This window comes from Salmo trutta, chromosome 24 (assembly GCF_901001165.1).
Source record: "Salmo trutta chromosome 24, fSalTru1.1, whole genome shotgun sequence".
Classification (NCBI taxonomy): domain Eukaryota; kingdom Metazoa; phylum Chordata; class Actinopteri; order Salmoniformes; family Salmonidae; genus Salmo; species Salmo trutta.
Window position 1 is genome coordinate 23003070 of NC_042980.1, and position 15465 is coordinate 23018534.

A 15465-nucleotide genomic window follows, 5' to 3' on the forward strand; every position below is an offset into this window, starting at 1 on the left:
ACAAAGTTACGGGCTTGAAAATAGCGGAAAAGATTAGAATGAGCAAGATTAGATTTAGCTACGAGATCATTAAAACTGATAAACTTCCCATCTAAAAATACATCTTTGAAACAAACCAAACCTCTCTCACGCCACAAAACAAAAGCCTGGTGGAGTTGAGGGTAAAAATAGGTGGTTGTTACAGATAGGGCTTAGAGGAAAAGGGGCAGAAAGTCTAAAATGTTGCCGAAATTGTCTCCAGATCTTCAAAGTAGAGCGCACAATGGGGTTTCCCGTATACTTTGAAGGACACAAGGACAGTGCGGCACAAGCAAGAGCAGAAAGTGAGGATGATTGGCACTCAATTAGTATTTGGTAGCATTGCTTTTAAATTGTTTAACTTGGGTAAAACGTTTTGGGTAGCCTTCCACAATCAGTCTAAAGAAGGCCAGTTTTATTGCTGCTTTAATGAGAACAACAGTTTTCAGCGGTGCTAACATAATTGCAAAATGGTTATCTAATGATCAATTAGCCTTTTAAAATGATACACTTGGATTAGCTAACACAACGTGCCATTGGAACACAGTAGTGATGGTTGCTGTGTACGCCTATGTAGATATTCCATAAAAAAAATCTGACGTTTCCAGCTACAATAGTAATTTAAAACATTAACAATGTCTACACTGTATTTCTGATCAATTTGGTGTTATTTTAATGGACACTACCATTTTTTGTATGTCTGACTTCATATCAATTGGGCTCTTCTTCAATCGATGTCAAAAGCCAGTGGGCCCTTCATTGAGAAACCAATGAAAAATGATACTTTTGATCCCTGCTCTTTTCCACAGAGTTGACTTTTGTACATTGCACTGACTTCTATCTTTAAGCCTGCGTTCCTGGTATCTGCCAGAATGAATTTCCTTTGTACCTCTCCTGTCACCCTGCAAAGGAGCTCCTTGACTCTCTCATGCTTCCATATTTTGCCATTTGTCCAAAGTGAATCAACGTCTTCTTCTGGTCTTACACACCACATGATTTCCCTAAGGGAAACTAGGCCAGTATAGCCCGGCTTCTTCCCCAAGAAGAAATGGACAACAGGCAACTTTCCATTGTAAACAGATTTCATCTCGTTCCAGTATGATGTCCTCATCTGTGACGCATAGCTTCCCAACTTCTGAGATGCCACTGGTTGTGACATGAGGATCTGTTTTGGCCACAGCAGAGCTACAGCAATGAAGTGCAATGCTAAACTTTCACCATATGGGATTTGACCTTGAAGAACTTGGCAAAGATGATCAATGAGGATCTTATACGGGCGAAGGTGTTGAGATTCAGGTTTGACACAGCTTAGCACAACATTGGCATAGATGAAATTGACCATTTCTCTAACACTCCTTTCAGGAGCTTTACTCAGAATGAAGTCATACTGCAGGACTATCTCTTGCATCATGTCACCTGAGGTATTGTTGGAGAGGCAATCCAGAATCCCAGAATGAGTATCAGCTTTTCTACTCTCCAAAAATTGCCTTCCCTTGTGAATGTGGATGCTGATTTTCAGGTTCTTGTTTTTCATTAATTCTGTGGAATCTGTCTTGCAAAAGAGGTCACTGTATCTTTGAAAGCACTGGAAGAGCTCCTGTCGAGTTCTTTTCTCTCGACTGTCTTTCAGGGTGAACCTGGGACCCAAGTTGACATAAAAGCTGTCAAGAAAATCAAAGTGCCTCTTCATGTTATGTCTAAGGTTGTACAGAAGATCTTCAAATTCACGGAGAATGTAGTAATATGAGGCATGTTTGTGATGTCTGGAATCATTCCTTGCAACATCTTGGATTGTAATTCTGCCAGAGAGAACTTCACTGAGAATGTCATGACGGACATTGCCTGAAGAAAACACTGGACATTTTTCCAGTATTTCGATGATGATGACCGCAACCTGGATTTCTCCAAGGCAACCTGCAGTGTTGAAAGGGCTGTTGTCTCTCTTGTTTTGTACTCTCAGAGTAGCCTCCTTCTTTGCAATTTCCTGTGTATCCCTGAAGGCCTCTGTTGCTGACTGGGCCATTCTAAGATAGCCTTTGAGCTTTTCTGGCTTCATGGGATCTTCTTTGTCACTTTGTATTGCACTCTTTAGCTCATGCTTGATCACTTGTGCAGATGTGTCAGAAATGTAGGAGTTATCTCTGGAAAGATCTTTCGCATTCTTTGCCCAGTCCTTTGCCTCCCTGAAATCCCTTTTCTTCAGGTATTGGTATCTGGCAAGAAGCTGAGAGATGACAGCATCTTTTTCAAAGCGCTTGGCTGCATTGAAGAGCACATTTTCTTCAACACCTGGTGTTTCCTTTGCAATATCCTGGATGAGAGGTGAGAACTGAGAATCTTCACCCTTGACTGAGTGATGTCTTTTCACTAACATGGTGTGAACATCCTTCATGAGTTTGTCTTTGCCCTGTATGCACTCATAAAGCTTGTCTGTGGTGAGCAGTAGATCAGTGATCTTAGCTTTGGTTACACTGTATGTGGTTGTAAGCTCCTTCAAACAGTGCACGGCCATGCTTGAGTGGATCATTCTCACTGCCTCGAATACAACCTTAGCCTCCTCTGTGCAGCAGGTCACTAGAGTGGAAAACTTCCCAAATCCAGCCTTAACATCGGCGGATCCACTATGTGGCTTGGTCTGGAGGCCAAGAAACTCTTCACAGAGAGAGACTGAGAGTGTTGCACCCTTGCAGTAGACATTCAACAAGACCAGAACAGCAATGAGTTGTGCATGTTTGTGATTCATGTTGAAGCTCTTTAGGGTGTTGCGAGCCACACCCTGTATATACTCGGGTGAAAAGTTCTTCTTCATGATCATGAAAGCGTAGAATGTGTCTGCATTCTTGTAGGTCTTCTCAATCTCCTCCAGTTTTTTCTCGAACTGCCTCTGCTCCAATTCAGAGAGGTTATTACCAATAAACACAGTGTCTTCAGTTGATTCAGTCTTCTCCCAAGACTCAGCCCTCATGCAATTGAGTAGAATGACCTGCGGGGACCTAGATCCAATGTCCTTCTTGACACATTCCTTCTCAATGAGCTGCTGCAAATCATATGCGTCATCCATCTCCTCAAAGTCATCTAGCATGAGCAACACAGGAATCCGGGACGATTGTTCTGTTGTCTCATACATCAGTAGCTTGACCACCTGCTCGGCAACAACAACGTGATCAGCGGTTCTGTCCCTCAGAACAGCGCAACGGAACTTGTCTTTCAGTGCCCATAATATATGCATGGCTAGTGTAGTTCCACCACATCCTGGGACATGCAAAAGTTTGAAGGACACACAAGCTTTTCTCAAAGAGCTCAAAGCTGGTAGGACAGTGTTCATGATGAAGTCGAACTTGTCCCGTTTGATGAATGGCATGGATCCTGGCTGCTCAGAGAAATAGAAGTTCCACCATGACACCTTTCCTCCTTTGTAGAACTTCTCCTGTATGAGGGCCTTGTCTTCATTTCCTCCCTCACACTGATTCACACACAGAATATTCAGGATGTCCAGGCTGCCCTCTTCTTTCTTTTTTAACATCACTTTGCTGCCTCCTCCACAGGGTAGGAAACGGCTGGATTTCCGGTTGTCTGACCACAGGCTGAGGACGGTGCCGTTAACCTCAGCAAAACTGAGCTCATAGATTGATCTTGCTTTAATGTCTATTCCATAGCGGGATTCAATCAGGTCCCTCCAGCAGGTGAATGCTTCTTCATTTTCACAGATGCAAAGTATTTGCTCTGTTCCTCTGAGCTCCTGCCAGAATGTGCTGAATGTCTCAAGTAGAGGGTCCATTTTCTCACTCACAGTGGACAGCAATATGAAAATAACCAGGAATCTCTTGTGTGGTAGCACATCTTTCCGGCACAGGAATGAAATCACATTTCGTACAGACGCTCCTTTCTCTATTAACCAGTCATCTACATCTGAAGGTATCTCTTTTTCGATACCCCCATTGCAGAGGATCCAGCTGGTGTTTCGAGTCAGTTTTAGCTTGCTAGCAATGTCTTCGACAGCCTCTGTGATTTTATATTGTACTGGCAAGTGGACATTTATTGTACTCTGTTCTTCAAAGTGCTTCATCAATCCATGTTTTGTCGACTCAGGGTCAAAGTCCAAAACAGCAGTTGGGTTCAGTTCAGGAATAAATCCCAGGGATTCCAATTGAACTAAATGTGATTTGTTGGTCACTATCAAATACCGCTCGAAGTGGGACCTGTCTAAGGATTGGGATCCACCTGTTATCATTTCACTTAGTCTGGAGCCCTGGACACTACTTTTAACCACACTAAGGCGATTTTCCTCTGCTTGTTTTCTTAGCTGTGACAGCTGTGACACATTGTCGACAAACCTATTGTATTCTTCCTTTGGCTTGGCAGAAGTGGTTAGTGCAAGGAGATCCCTGCTGCTGCTGTGATCACGAATGAAGAAGAGTTTTTTCTGTTCTTTCTCTGTTTCTTTGTTTTTGGACTTCCTCTTTAATTTCCTTGTATCCAAGCTGAAAACGTGATAGATGTTCTCTTGACAGATCACAAAGTCTGGCACGATGTCCACTTCTATCACATATTTCTCTGATGATGTCATATCAGGATTGAGAACCTCAACAAATCGAGGTGGTTTGATGCACATCTTGGCTGTCTGGATATGTTTATATTCAAAATGACCCTCAATGGCTTTTGGTAGAGCATTGACAAATGCCTCTTTGTCCAGGACGCTAACTCCCAAAACTTGTCCATGAACAAAGTCTGGCTTGTCACCAACTCCAAAATGTATGGTGCCATTAGTGCGGCTATTCATGCAGGCTGCTGCAAATCGAATAACCTCATCAGTGAACTTGTTCATTTTGCTCTCCACAGCTGCCTCTGACATATGGATGTATGCTTTATATTCATGACAGGGTTCGATATAGTCTGATGCACCTGATTCTGTTACATCAAGAACGCTGTTCACCTTGTATCTGCAGGCATCATGGTGTCGATGAAAAGGGTACGGCTTGCACGGTCTCCCAGACTGATTTGTTGTTGGGCTACTCAACTGCTCTTTCTTACATTTCAAATGTTCATCCCTCTTGTGAATGATCAACTTTGCAGGCCCCAGTGTGACACCCACCTCTCGTAACTCAGACTTTTCTAAAAGTAAAAGACTAGGCCCATTAATGTTCTGCTGAAACAAGATATCTGCAAATTCAACATCCACACAAGCCTCGTTGAGAGCCCATTGTTTAACGTGATGTTTATTCCAATCCTTAATCTCATCTGGCAGGTCAGTTGGTTTGCCTTCCTCTTCATTCTGAAAAAAATAGGCTGATTTGATTGAAATTCATAAGCCGTATAGATGTTAACAAAATCATTCACAATTGAGCAGGTTTACTCAACATTTGTTGGTGTTTTAGCGCATCTTCAGTTCTCCCCACAAGCCAAACATAACAGATGTGTATAATACTGCAATGAGTGTGCAAAGCTGTCATCAAGGCAAAGGGTGGCTATTTGAAGAATCTCAAATCTAAAATATATTTTGATTTGTTTAACACTCTTTTGGTTACTACATGATTCCATATGTGTTATTTCATAGTTCTGATTTCTTCACTATTATTCTACAATGTAGAAAATAGTAAAAATAAATAAAAATCCTTGAATGAGTAGGTGTTCTAAAACTTTTGACCGGTAGTGTATATATAGAGTTGAAGTCGGAAGTTTACATACACCTTAGACATTTAAACTCAGTTTTTCACAATTCCTGACATTTAATCCTGGTAAAAAATTCCCTGTCTTAGGTCAGTTAGGATCACCACTTTATTTTAAAAATGTGAAATGTCAGAATAATAGTAGAGAGAATTATTTATTTCAGCTTTTATTTCTTTCATCACATTCCCAGTGGGTCAGAAGTTTACATACACTCAATTAGTATTTGGTAGCATTGCCTTTAAATTGTTTAACTTGGGTCAAACGTTTCTGGTAGCCTTCCACAAGCTTCCCACAATAAGTTGGGTGAATTTTGGCCCATTCCTCCTGACAGAGCTGGTGTAACTGAGTCAGGTTTTTAGTCCTCCTTGCTCACACACACTTTTTCAGTTCTGCCCACACATTTTCTATAGGATTAAGGTCAGGGCATTGTGATGGCCACTCCAATACCTTGACTTTGTTGTCCTAAAGCCATTTTTCCACAACTTTGGGAAGTATGCTTGGGGTCAATGTCCTTTTGGAAGACCCATTTGCGACCAAGCTTTAACTTCCTGACTGATGTCTTGAGATGTTGCTTCAATATATCCACATAATTGTCCTGCCTCATGATGCCATCTATTTTGTGAAGTGCACCAGTCCCTCCTGCAGCAAAGCACCCCCACAACATGATGCTGCCACCCCCGTGCTTCATGGTTGGGATGGTGTTCTTCGGCTTGCAAGCATCCACCTTTTTCCTCCTAACATAACTATGGTCATTATGGCCAAACAGTTCTATTTTGGTTTCATCAGACCAGAGGACATTTCTCCAAAAAGTACGATCTTTGTCCCCATGTGCAGTTGCAAACCGTAGTCTGGCTTTTATATGGCGGTTTTGGAGCAGTGGCTTCTTCCTTGCTGAGCGGTCATTCAGGTTATGTCGATATAGGACTTGTTTTACTGTGGATATAGATACTTTTGTAGCTGTTTCCTCCAGCATCTTCACAAGGTCCTTTGCTGTTGTTCTGGGATTGAATTGCACTTCTCGCAACAAAGTACGTTCATCTCTAAGAGACAGAACGCGTATCCTTCCTGAGCGGTATGACGGCTGTGTGGTCCCATGGTGTTCATACTTGCATACTTTTGTTTGTACAGATGAACGTGGTACCTTCAGGCGTTTGGAAATTGCTCCCAAGGATGAACCAGACTTGTGGAGGTCTACAATTATTTTCTGAGGTCTTGGCTGATTTCTTTTGATTTTCCCATGATGTCAAGCAAAGAGGCACTGAGTTTGAAGGTAGGCCTTGAAATACATCCACAAGTACACCTCCAATTGACTCAAATGATGTCAATTAGCCTATCAGAAGCTTCTAAAGCTATGACATAATTTTCTGGAATTTTCCAAGCTGGTTGAAGGCACAGTCAACTTAATGTATGTAAACTTCTGACCCACTGGAATTGCGATACAGTAAATTATAAGTGAAATAATCTGTCTGTAAACAATTGCTGGAACAATTACTTGTGTCATGCACACAGTAGATGTCCTAACCGACTTGCCAAACCTATACTTTGTTAACAAGAAATTTGTGGAGTGGTTGAAAAACGAGTTTTAATGACTCCAACCTAAGTGTATGTAAACTTCCGACTTCAACTGTATATATTTTATTTGATATATATATTATATAATATATATATATATTAACTCAGCAAAAAAAGAAACGGCCCTTTTTCAGGACCCTGTCTTTCAAAGATAATTCGTAAAATCCAAATAACTTCACAGATCTTCATTGTAAAGGGTTTAAACACTGTTAAGGTCACAGTTATGAAAACTTAGAAAGTAGAAAGGACACTAAAAGAGGCCTTTCTACTGACTCTGAGAAACACCAAAAGAAAGATGCCCAGGGTCCCTGCTCATCTGCGTGAACGTGCCTTAGGCATACTGCTGAGGAAGGCAGATGTGACCAGGGCAATAAATTGCAATGTCCATACTGTGAGACGCCTAAGACAGCGCTACAGGGAGACAGGACGGACAGCTGATCGTCCTCGCAGTGGCAGACCACGTGTAAGAACACCTGCACAGGATCAGTACATCCGAACATCACACCTGTGGGACAGGTACAGGATGGCAACAACAACTGCCCGAGTTACACCAGGAATGCACAATCCCTCCATCAGTGCTCAGACTGTCCACAATAGGCTGAGAGAGGCTGGACTGAGGGCCTGTAGGCCTGTTGTCTGGCAGGTCCTCACCAGACATCACCGGCAACAACGTCGCCTATGGGCACAACCCACCGTCACTGGACCAGACAGGACTGGCAAAAAGTGCTCTTCACTGACGAATCGCAGTTTTGTCTCACCAGGGGTGATGGTCGGATTCACGTTTAACGTCGAAGGAATGAGCATTATACCGAGGCCTGTACTCTGGAGCAGGATCGATTTGAAGGTGGAGGGTCCGTCATGGTCTGGGGCGGTATGTCACAGCATCATCATATTGAGCTTGTTATCATTGCAGGCAATCTCAATGCTGTGCGTTACAGGGAAGACATCCTCCTCCCTCATGTGGTACCTTTCCTGCAGGCTCATCCTGACATGACCCTCCAGCATGACAATGCCACCAACTATACTGCTCGTTCTGTGCGTGATTTCCTGCAAGACAGGAATGTCAGTGTTCTGCCGTGGCCAGCGAAGAGCCCGGATCTCAATCCCATTGAGCACGTCTGGGACCTGTTGGATCAGAGGGTGAGGACTAGGGCCATTCCCACAGAAATGTCCAGGAATTTGCAGGTGCCTTGGTGGAAGAATGGGGTATCATCTCACAGCAAGAACTGGCAAATCTGGTGCAGTCCATGAGGAGGAAATGCCCTGCAGTACTTAATTCAGCTGGTGGCCACACCAGATACTGACTGTTACTTTTGATTTTGACCACCCTTTGTTCAGGGACACATTATTCCATTTCTGTTAGTCACATGTCTGTGGAACTTGTTCAGTATATGTCTCATCTTGTAATGTTCATACAAATGTTAAGGTCTACAATTTTGTTTCTGGTGTCCTTTGACAGCTCTTTGGTCTTGGCCATAGTGGAGTTTGGAGTGTGACTGTTTGAGGTTGTGGACAGGTGTCTTTTATACTGATAACAAGTTCAAACAGGTGCCATTAATACAGGTAATGAGTGGAGGACAGAGGAGCCTCTTAAAGAAGAAGTTACAGGTCTGTGAGAGCCAGAAATCTTGCTTGTTTGTAGGTGACCAAATACTTATTTTCCACCATATTTAGCAAATAAATTCATTCAAAATCCTACAATGTGATTTTCTGGATTTTTTTTCTCATTTTGTCTGTCATAGTTGACGTGTACCTATGATGAAAATTACAGGCCTCTCATCTTTTTAAGTGGGAGAACTTGCACAATTGGTGGCTGACTAAATACTTTTTTGCCCCACTGTATATAGAGTCTCATAAAACTGACGGAATCTGTCATTGATGTCTTTGGGGGAAGAGAGTAATTCCCCAGATGCAGATTTAACTTTGTGAATCATTCGGTCACTCACATTTTTTCGAAGTTGTCTGGCGAGTAATTTGTGTGGTTTGTCACCGAACTAAAAATATTTTTGCTTGGCATAGAGAAAAGATTTTGCAATTTTAGCTGAGAGAATCTGATTATATTCAAATTTTAGAGGTCATATTTTATGTTTCTCCATAGATGGATGGCTAGCATTCTCCCTATTCAGTAAGTGAATTTGTCCCTCCAGTTCTAACAATTTTCCTCTGTTTTGCCTACTCCTGGCAGTCTGAAAGGAGATGATACAGCCTCTCAAATAAGCCTTCAGTGTTTCCCACAATAATGCTGGGAAGTCTCTGTGTTGTCGTTGGTATCAAAGAAAAATTTAGGTTAGTATGGGAGATATCTGGAATCAGGGCAAGGACTCTTTTGAAAAAAGAGGGGTTATCAATGTTTGGCCCATAGATATTTAGTAGAGTTACAGAAGTAGAGTGGATCTCTCCTATTACGATCACATAACGACCCTCTTTATCCGCAATAGTGGTTTTATGTAGAAAGGGAATTCCTTTCCGTACCAGAATCGCTGTGCCTGTCGTTTTGGCAGAGAAGTTAGAGTGATACACTTGCCCCACCCACCTACATTTAAGTCTGCTATGAGAATTGTTTTTCAGATGGGTTTCTTGCAAAAATAGAATATCAGACGAGACTGCTTTCAAGTGGGCTAGGACCTTGCCTCTCTTAATTGGTTCGTTTTAAACCCTTGACATTCCAGGAAGTGAATGTAAGCCCCGCCCTCCTCTTGTTTGTAGTTCCTATGGTGGCCTGCATAACATGTAACTCAATAAAAAGGTAAAAAAACGCACCAAACCATCACGATCAGCATATGTAGCACCTACACCCGAGCAGTATCCAACCAACCCCTCCCCCCCTGCAAGCACCTTTACTCTCCACCCTGTTCCCCTACTTTCCCCAACATTTACCCCCCCCCCCCATCAATCCACATTTAACAGACATACACAAATAGGAGAGAAAAAAATACACTTCTCTGCGTCCAAAACCGAGGAGAGACAAATCTTCTCACGTCCAAAACCGAGGAGAGACAAATCTTCTCACCGGAAAGCGGGGTAATTCTTAGTCTTGCAGGGAAGAGCAAGGCTGGGCGAAGATGGAGTTTGTAGAGTTTGGTCATGACATCTCTGTAGCCGGCGCGGTGCTTTGCCACATCGGGCGCATAATCCTCATAGACACGGAAAGGATGTCCTTTATGTAACAGGTTGCCCCTCAATCGAGCCTCGCACGGGATAAGATCCTTGGTCTTGAAACTGTGACAACAGATGATAACTGGGCGAGGACATTGGCCCGGTCCAGGCACTGGGACAAGGGCGCGATGTGCACGGTCCAGCTGGGGATCTGAAGCCAAAACATCCGATCCCATTGCATCCTTCAATAGCTTGGCGAAGAAGTCGTTGGGGCGAGAGCCCGCGTCCACCCCCTCTGCCAGACCAACAACGCGAAGGTTATGACGTCTGGATCGGCCCTCCAGGTCGACCACTTTCACAGAAAGCCTCTGCACACTATCCTGCAATGACGTGCATAGCTTCTCTAACTCGTCGATCCTACCAGCGTTGAATTCAGAAGCTTTCTCAAGGTCCACAATACTCTGGCTCTGCGAAGCAACCGTTCGAATGGTGCTCTCGATTTTGGTGTCCAGTTCAGCAATAGTAGCCTTAAGATCCTCAGCTAGAGCAACACGTAGTTCTCCCAAAGCCCGGGTAAGTTCTGTAAGTGTCACGTTGTTACCTGTGCCTTCCGCCATGTCTGTCTCGTTGTTTGGTGGGGAGTAGGCCTCCGATGTGGATTTATTGTCCTTTGGTCGCTTATTACTCGACATTTTCACATACAAAGTTACAATATTGTATTAGAAAGAAACGTTTGTTGTAAAAAGTGCCATAAAGTAGGTTAAGTTAGATTATTTCGCAAAAAAGTTGCAGGAGCCTCTCACACACAGCCGTTCACTCCAACATGCTAGCTCCGCCCAAACATTAAACATTTCTACACTGTATTTCTGATCAATTTGATGTGATTTTAATGGACCAAAAAAATTTGCTTTTCTTTCAAAAACAAGGACATTTCTAAGTGACCCCAAACTTTTCAACAGTAGTGTATATATACAGTACCAGTCCAAAGTTTGGACACACCTACTCATTCAAGGTTTTTTCTTTATTTTTACTATTTTTACTCAACATTGTAGAATAATAGTGATGACATCAAAACTATGAAATAGCACATATGGAATCATGTAGTAACCAGAAAAAAGTTAAACTGGTACAGTAAATATTATTCTTATTTTTGTTATGAATTAGATATTAAATACCTCCATTTGGACTTGTTCAGCCTTACTGAAATCCTTTGGATCCTTGTCACTGAACTGGTTTCTCAGTCAAACTGATGGAAAAATTGAAAAATAGTTCAGCACATGAAATGCAATACAGTCAGTCACCCATTGAATAAGCCTGAGAGAAATACCATTAAACAAAAACCGTGATTTACCACTTTGTTTTCTGTCTTCACCATTTCCGCATAACTGCTGTGCTGCTGCAACATGCTGTAAACATAAAACCAGGAGGGGTAGATTATATTACTGTGAAACTGTCTAAAGATACCACCACAAACATTGTAACCAAGGTGTGGCGCACTCGCTGATCCAATCGCTTTAATGCCCCTCATTACAGACACAACCAGTTCAATTAATATATTAAATCATGAAGTGAAACAAAAGTGAAATGAAGCAATTCAGTTTGGATTCAGTCTCTGAATGCCTACTATAGCAGCCACTCTGTATAAGGCAAGATGTGGTTGTGAAAATCAGGTGGTGCAGGAGAGAACAGACAAAACCGCAAATGTACATCTGATTTAAAAAATGCATTACTTTTACCATGTCATTTCTAAGTACCAAGTAAATACCATGTAACAGAAATACAATCTTAACTGCTGTTCAGTAGTCATTTCAATTAAGATTAATTGATTCTTAAAATATATAATTTAGGCCCATGTAAACAAACTGCCTTCATGTTCAAATATGTGTAAACATGTTGATCTCATGGGCTGTCCATCATTGCATCCAGACCAGCTCTATCTATCAATTTGAGAGTGGTTACATTTCTCCAGACCCATTTCTCACTTTTATAGCAAGTGTGGCAGGGCTGGATCTTGGCTGAAACACGAACTAAGAGTGTTGAGGCGTTAATTATTTAAAAAGTAGTGTAGGCCACCACTTTTCTTATAGTTTAGGCTTTATATGTTAGGCTTCTCAAGTTTAATATGCATGTCATTGATTTTCATAATGCACGAAAATCGGTTGAAATAGGCGTTTTAATGGCATTAACAGTATAAATGTTGTAATATCCGGATAATGTATAGCATAACTGCGAGAGGTGTTCAATACTTCAGACTGAACATATTTTATAATGTAAAACGTTGTCTATGTAGCCTATAACGTTACGTTAAACCGCAAACTTACCTTTCATTATTATAGCTTTCCTGACAGCAACATGAAATAGTTTGCCGGTCTCACTGGTAAACAGAAACGATGGTCAGTGTGGAAATTGTTCGAAAGAGAATACATCTAAGAATGCGGAAGATGGGGAGGGCGGTCTGCTGGCAAATTGTCAAGGTTTTGACTTCGCTGAAATATAGTGTAAACAATAGCAAGTCTTTCCAAACCAATTAAATGGAAACACTAGTATAGAAATATTACAGATTTTCAAAGACTTGGTTGAAATAGGTATTTTAAACGAGTATGTGTTATACTGAAAAAAATGGCATGAGGAGGTTGGCTTTAGCTGTCGGTCTCTTCTGGAAAAGTTGTATTCCCTTTCTTCGATTTCCTCAATTCGGCGCGTTTCAGTTGAAACGAAACTTAATTTGAGGTGTATCTCACTCGTAAAAAGCTTTCCTGACAGCAACATGAAATAGTTTGCTGGTCTCACTGGTAAACAGAAACGATGGTCAGTGTGGAAAGAGTTAGATTAAGTCGAAAAGAGAATAAACCTAAAATTGCGGATGATGGGGAGGGCGGTATGTAGGCTATTTGTCAAGCTTTTGACTTTGCTGAATTATAGCGTAAAACAATAGCAAATCTTTGCAAACCAATTAAATTGAACACTAGTATAGAAATATTACATATTTTCAAAGACTTAGTTGAAATAGGTATTTTAAATGAGTATGTGTTATACTGAAAAACATGGCTTTAGCTGTCTGACTCTTCTGGAAAAGTTTTATTCCCTTACGACTTCCTCAATTCGGCGCGTTTCAGTTGAAACAAAACTTAATTTGAGGTGTATCTCACTCAAAAAAAAGTGGCTTCCTCAATCTCCTCATCTTCAGTGCTACATCTGTTCTACTGATCTGAAAGGAGAGGATATGTACTGTTGATGTAGTGCTGTATTGTGTTTTATCCCCTGTTCTCTACACAAATTATATGGAAATCCAGACTAGGGATCTACTTTGCAAACATACAGTAACAGTCAAATGTTTGGACACACCTAAACCTACAAAGGTTTTTCTTTATTTTGACTATTTTCTACATTGTAGAATAATAGTAAAGACATCACAACTAAGAAATAACACGGAATCATGTAGTAACCAAAAAAAGTGTTAAACAAATCAAAATATATTTTATATTTGAGATTCTTCAAATAGCCACCCTTTGCCTTGATGACAGCTTTGCATACTCAGCATTCTCTCAACCAGCTTCACCTGGAATGCTTTTCCAACAGTCTTGAAGTTTCCACATATGCTGAGCACTTGATGGCTGCTTTTCCTTCAATCTGTAGTCCAACTCATCCCAAAACATCTCAATTCGGTTGAAGTCAGGTGATTGTGGCGGCCAGGTAATCTGATCCAGGACTCCATCACTCTCCTTCTTGGTCAAATAGCCCTTACACAGCCTCGAGGTGTCCTGTTGAAAAACAAATGATAGTCCCACTAAGTGCAAACCAGATGGGATGGCGTATTGCTGCAGAATGCTGTGGTAGCCATGCTGGTTAAGTGTGCCTTGAATTCTAAATAAATCACTGACAGTGTCACCAGTACCCCCACACCATCACACCTCCTCCATGCTTTACGGTTGGAACCATACATGCGGAGATCATCCGTTCACCACTCTGCGTCTCACAAAGACACGGCGGCTGGAACCAAAAATCGCAGATTTGGACCCATCAGACCAAAGAACAGATTTCCACCGGTCCGCTTCCACCGGTTCATTGCTCGTGTTTCTTTGACCAAGCAAGTCTCTTCTTCTTATTGGTGTCCTTAAGAAGAGGTTTCTTTGCAGCAATTCGACCATGAAGTCCTGGTTCACATAGTCTCCTCTGAACAGTTGATTTTTAGATGTGTCTGTTACTTGAACTCTGTGAAGCATTTATTTGGGCTGCAATTTCTGAGGCTGGTAACTCTAATGAACTTATCCTATGCAGCAGAGGTAACTCTGGGTCTTCCTTTCCTGTAGCGGTCCTCCTGAGGGCCAGTTTCATCATAGCCCTTGATGGTTTTTGCGACTGCACGTGAAGAAACTTTCAAAGTTCTTGAAATTTTCCATATTGACTGACCTTCATCTCTTAAAGTAATGATGGACTGTCATTTCTCTTTGCTAATTTGAGCTGTTCTTGCCATCATATGCACTTGGTCTTTTACCAAATAAGGCTATCTTCTGTATACTACCCACACCAGGTCACAACACAACTGATTGGCTCAAACGCATTAAGGAAATAAATTCTACAACTTTTAACAAGGAACACCTGTTAATTATATTTTTACATTTACATTTACGTCATTTAGCAGACAATCTTATCCAGAGCGACTTACAAATTGCTGCATTCACCTTATGATATCCAGTGGAACAACCACTTTACAATTATATAAGATGGCGCCAAAGAACATGGCTGATGTTTTACATTCTCCCATCCAATTGTGCTATTTTTATTTTTTGCATATTTTCTTCTTCTTGATCTGCACTGTTGTTAAGGGCTTGTAAGTAAGCATTTCATGGTAAAGTCTACACTTGTTGTATTCGGCGGATGTGGCAAATAAAGTTTGATTTGAATTGAAATGCATTCCAGGTGACTACCTCATGAAGCTGGTTGAGAGAATGCCAAGAATGTGCAAAGCTGTGATAAGGTAATTATATGTTTAAGGTAATGACTAAAAGTATTCCACCCTGTTACTGTATAATGGAGTGAAATGTATTTGAATCATAAGACTAGAATTCTCTAATGTGTGTGTCGGACAAGTTAATACTTTACTATTTAGCA

At 41.5% G+C, this 15465-nt stretch overlaps 1 protein-coding gene across 2 annotated transcripts; it reads right to left on the reverse strand.

The window, feature by feature from the left end:
- Window positions 1-671: 671 nt before the first annotated feature.
- LOC115160960 (sterile alpha motif domain-containing protein 9) lies at window positions 672-13333 on the reverse strand. Of its 2 annotated transcripts, none has more exons than XM_029711570.1 (4): window positions 12675-13333; window positions 11705-11759; window positions 11529-11599; window positions 672-5304 (listed from the first exon to the last, which is right to left on the reverse strand). In XM_029711570.1, the coding sequence occupies exon 4, from the start codon at window positions 4868-4870 to the stop codon at window positions 746-748; it is 4125 nt and encodes a 1374-aa protein (XP_029567430.1). In that variant the 5' UTR covers window positions 4871-5304; window positions 11529-11599; window positions 11705-11759; window positions 12675-13333; the 3' UTR covers window positions 672-745. The 2 variants fall into 2 exon arrangements, with proteins under 2 accessions (XP_029567430.1, XP_029567429.1); XM_029711569.1 differs by having other exon boundaries at window positions 672-5290; window positions 12675-13332.
- Window positions 13334-15465: the final 2132 nt, after the last annotated feature.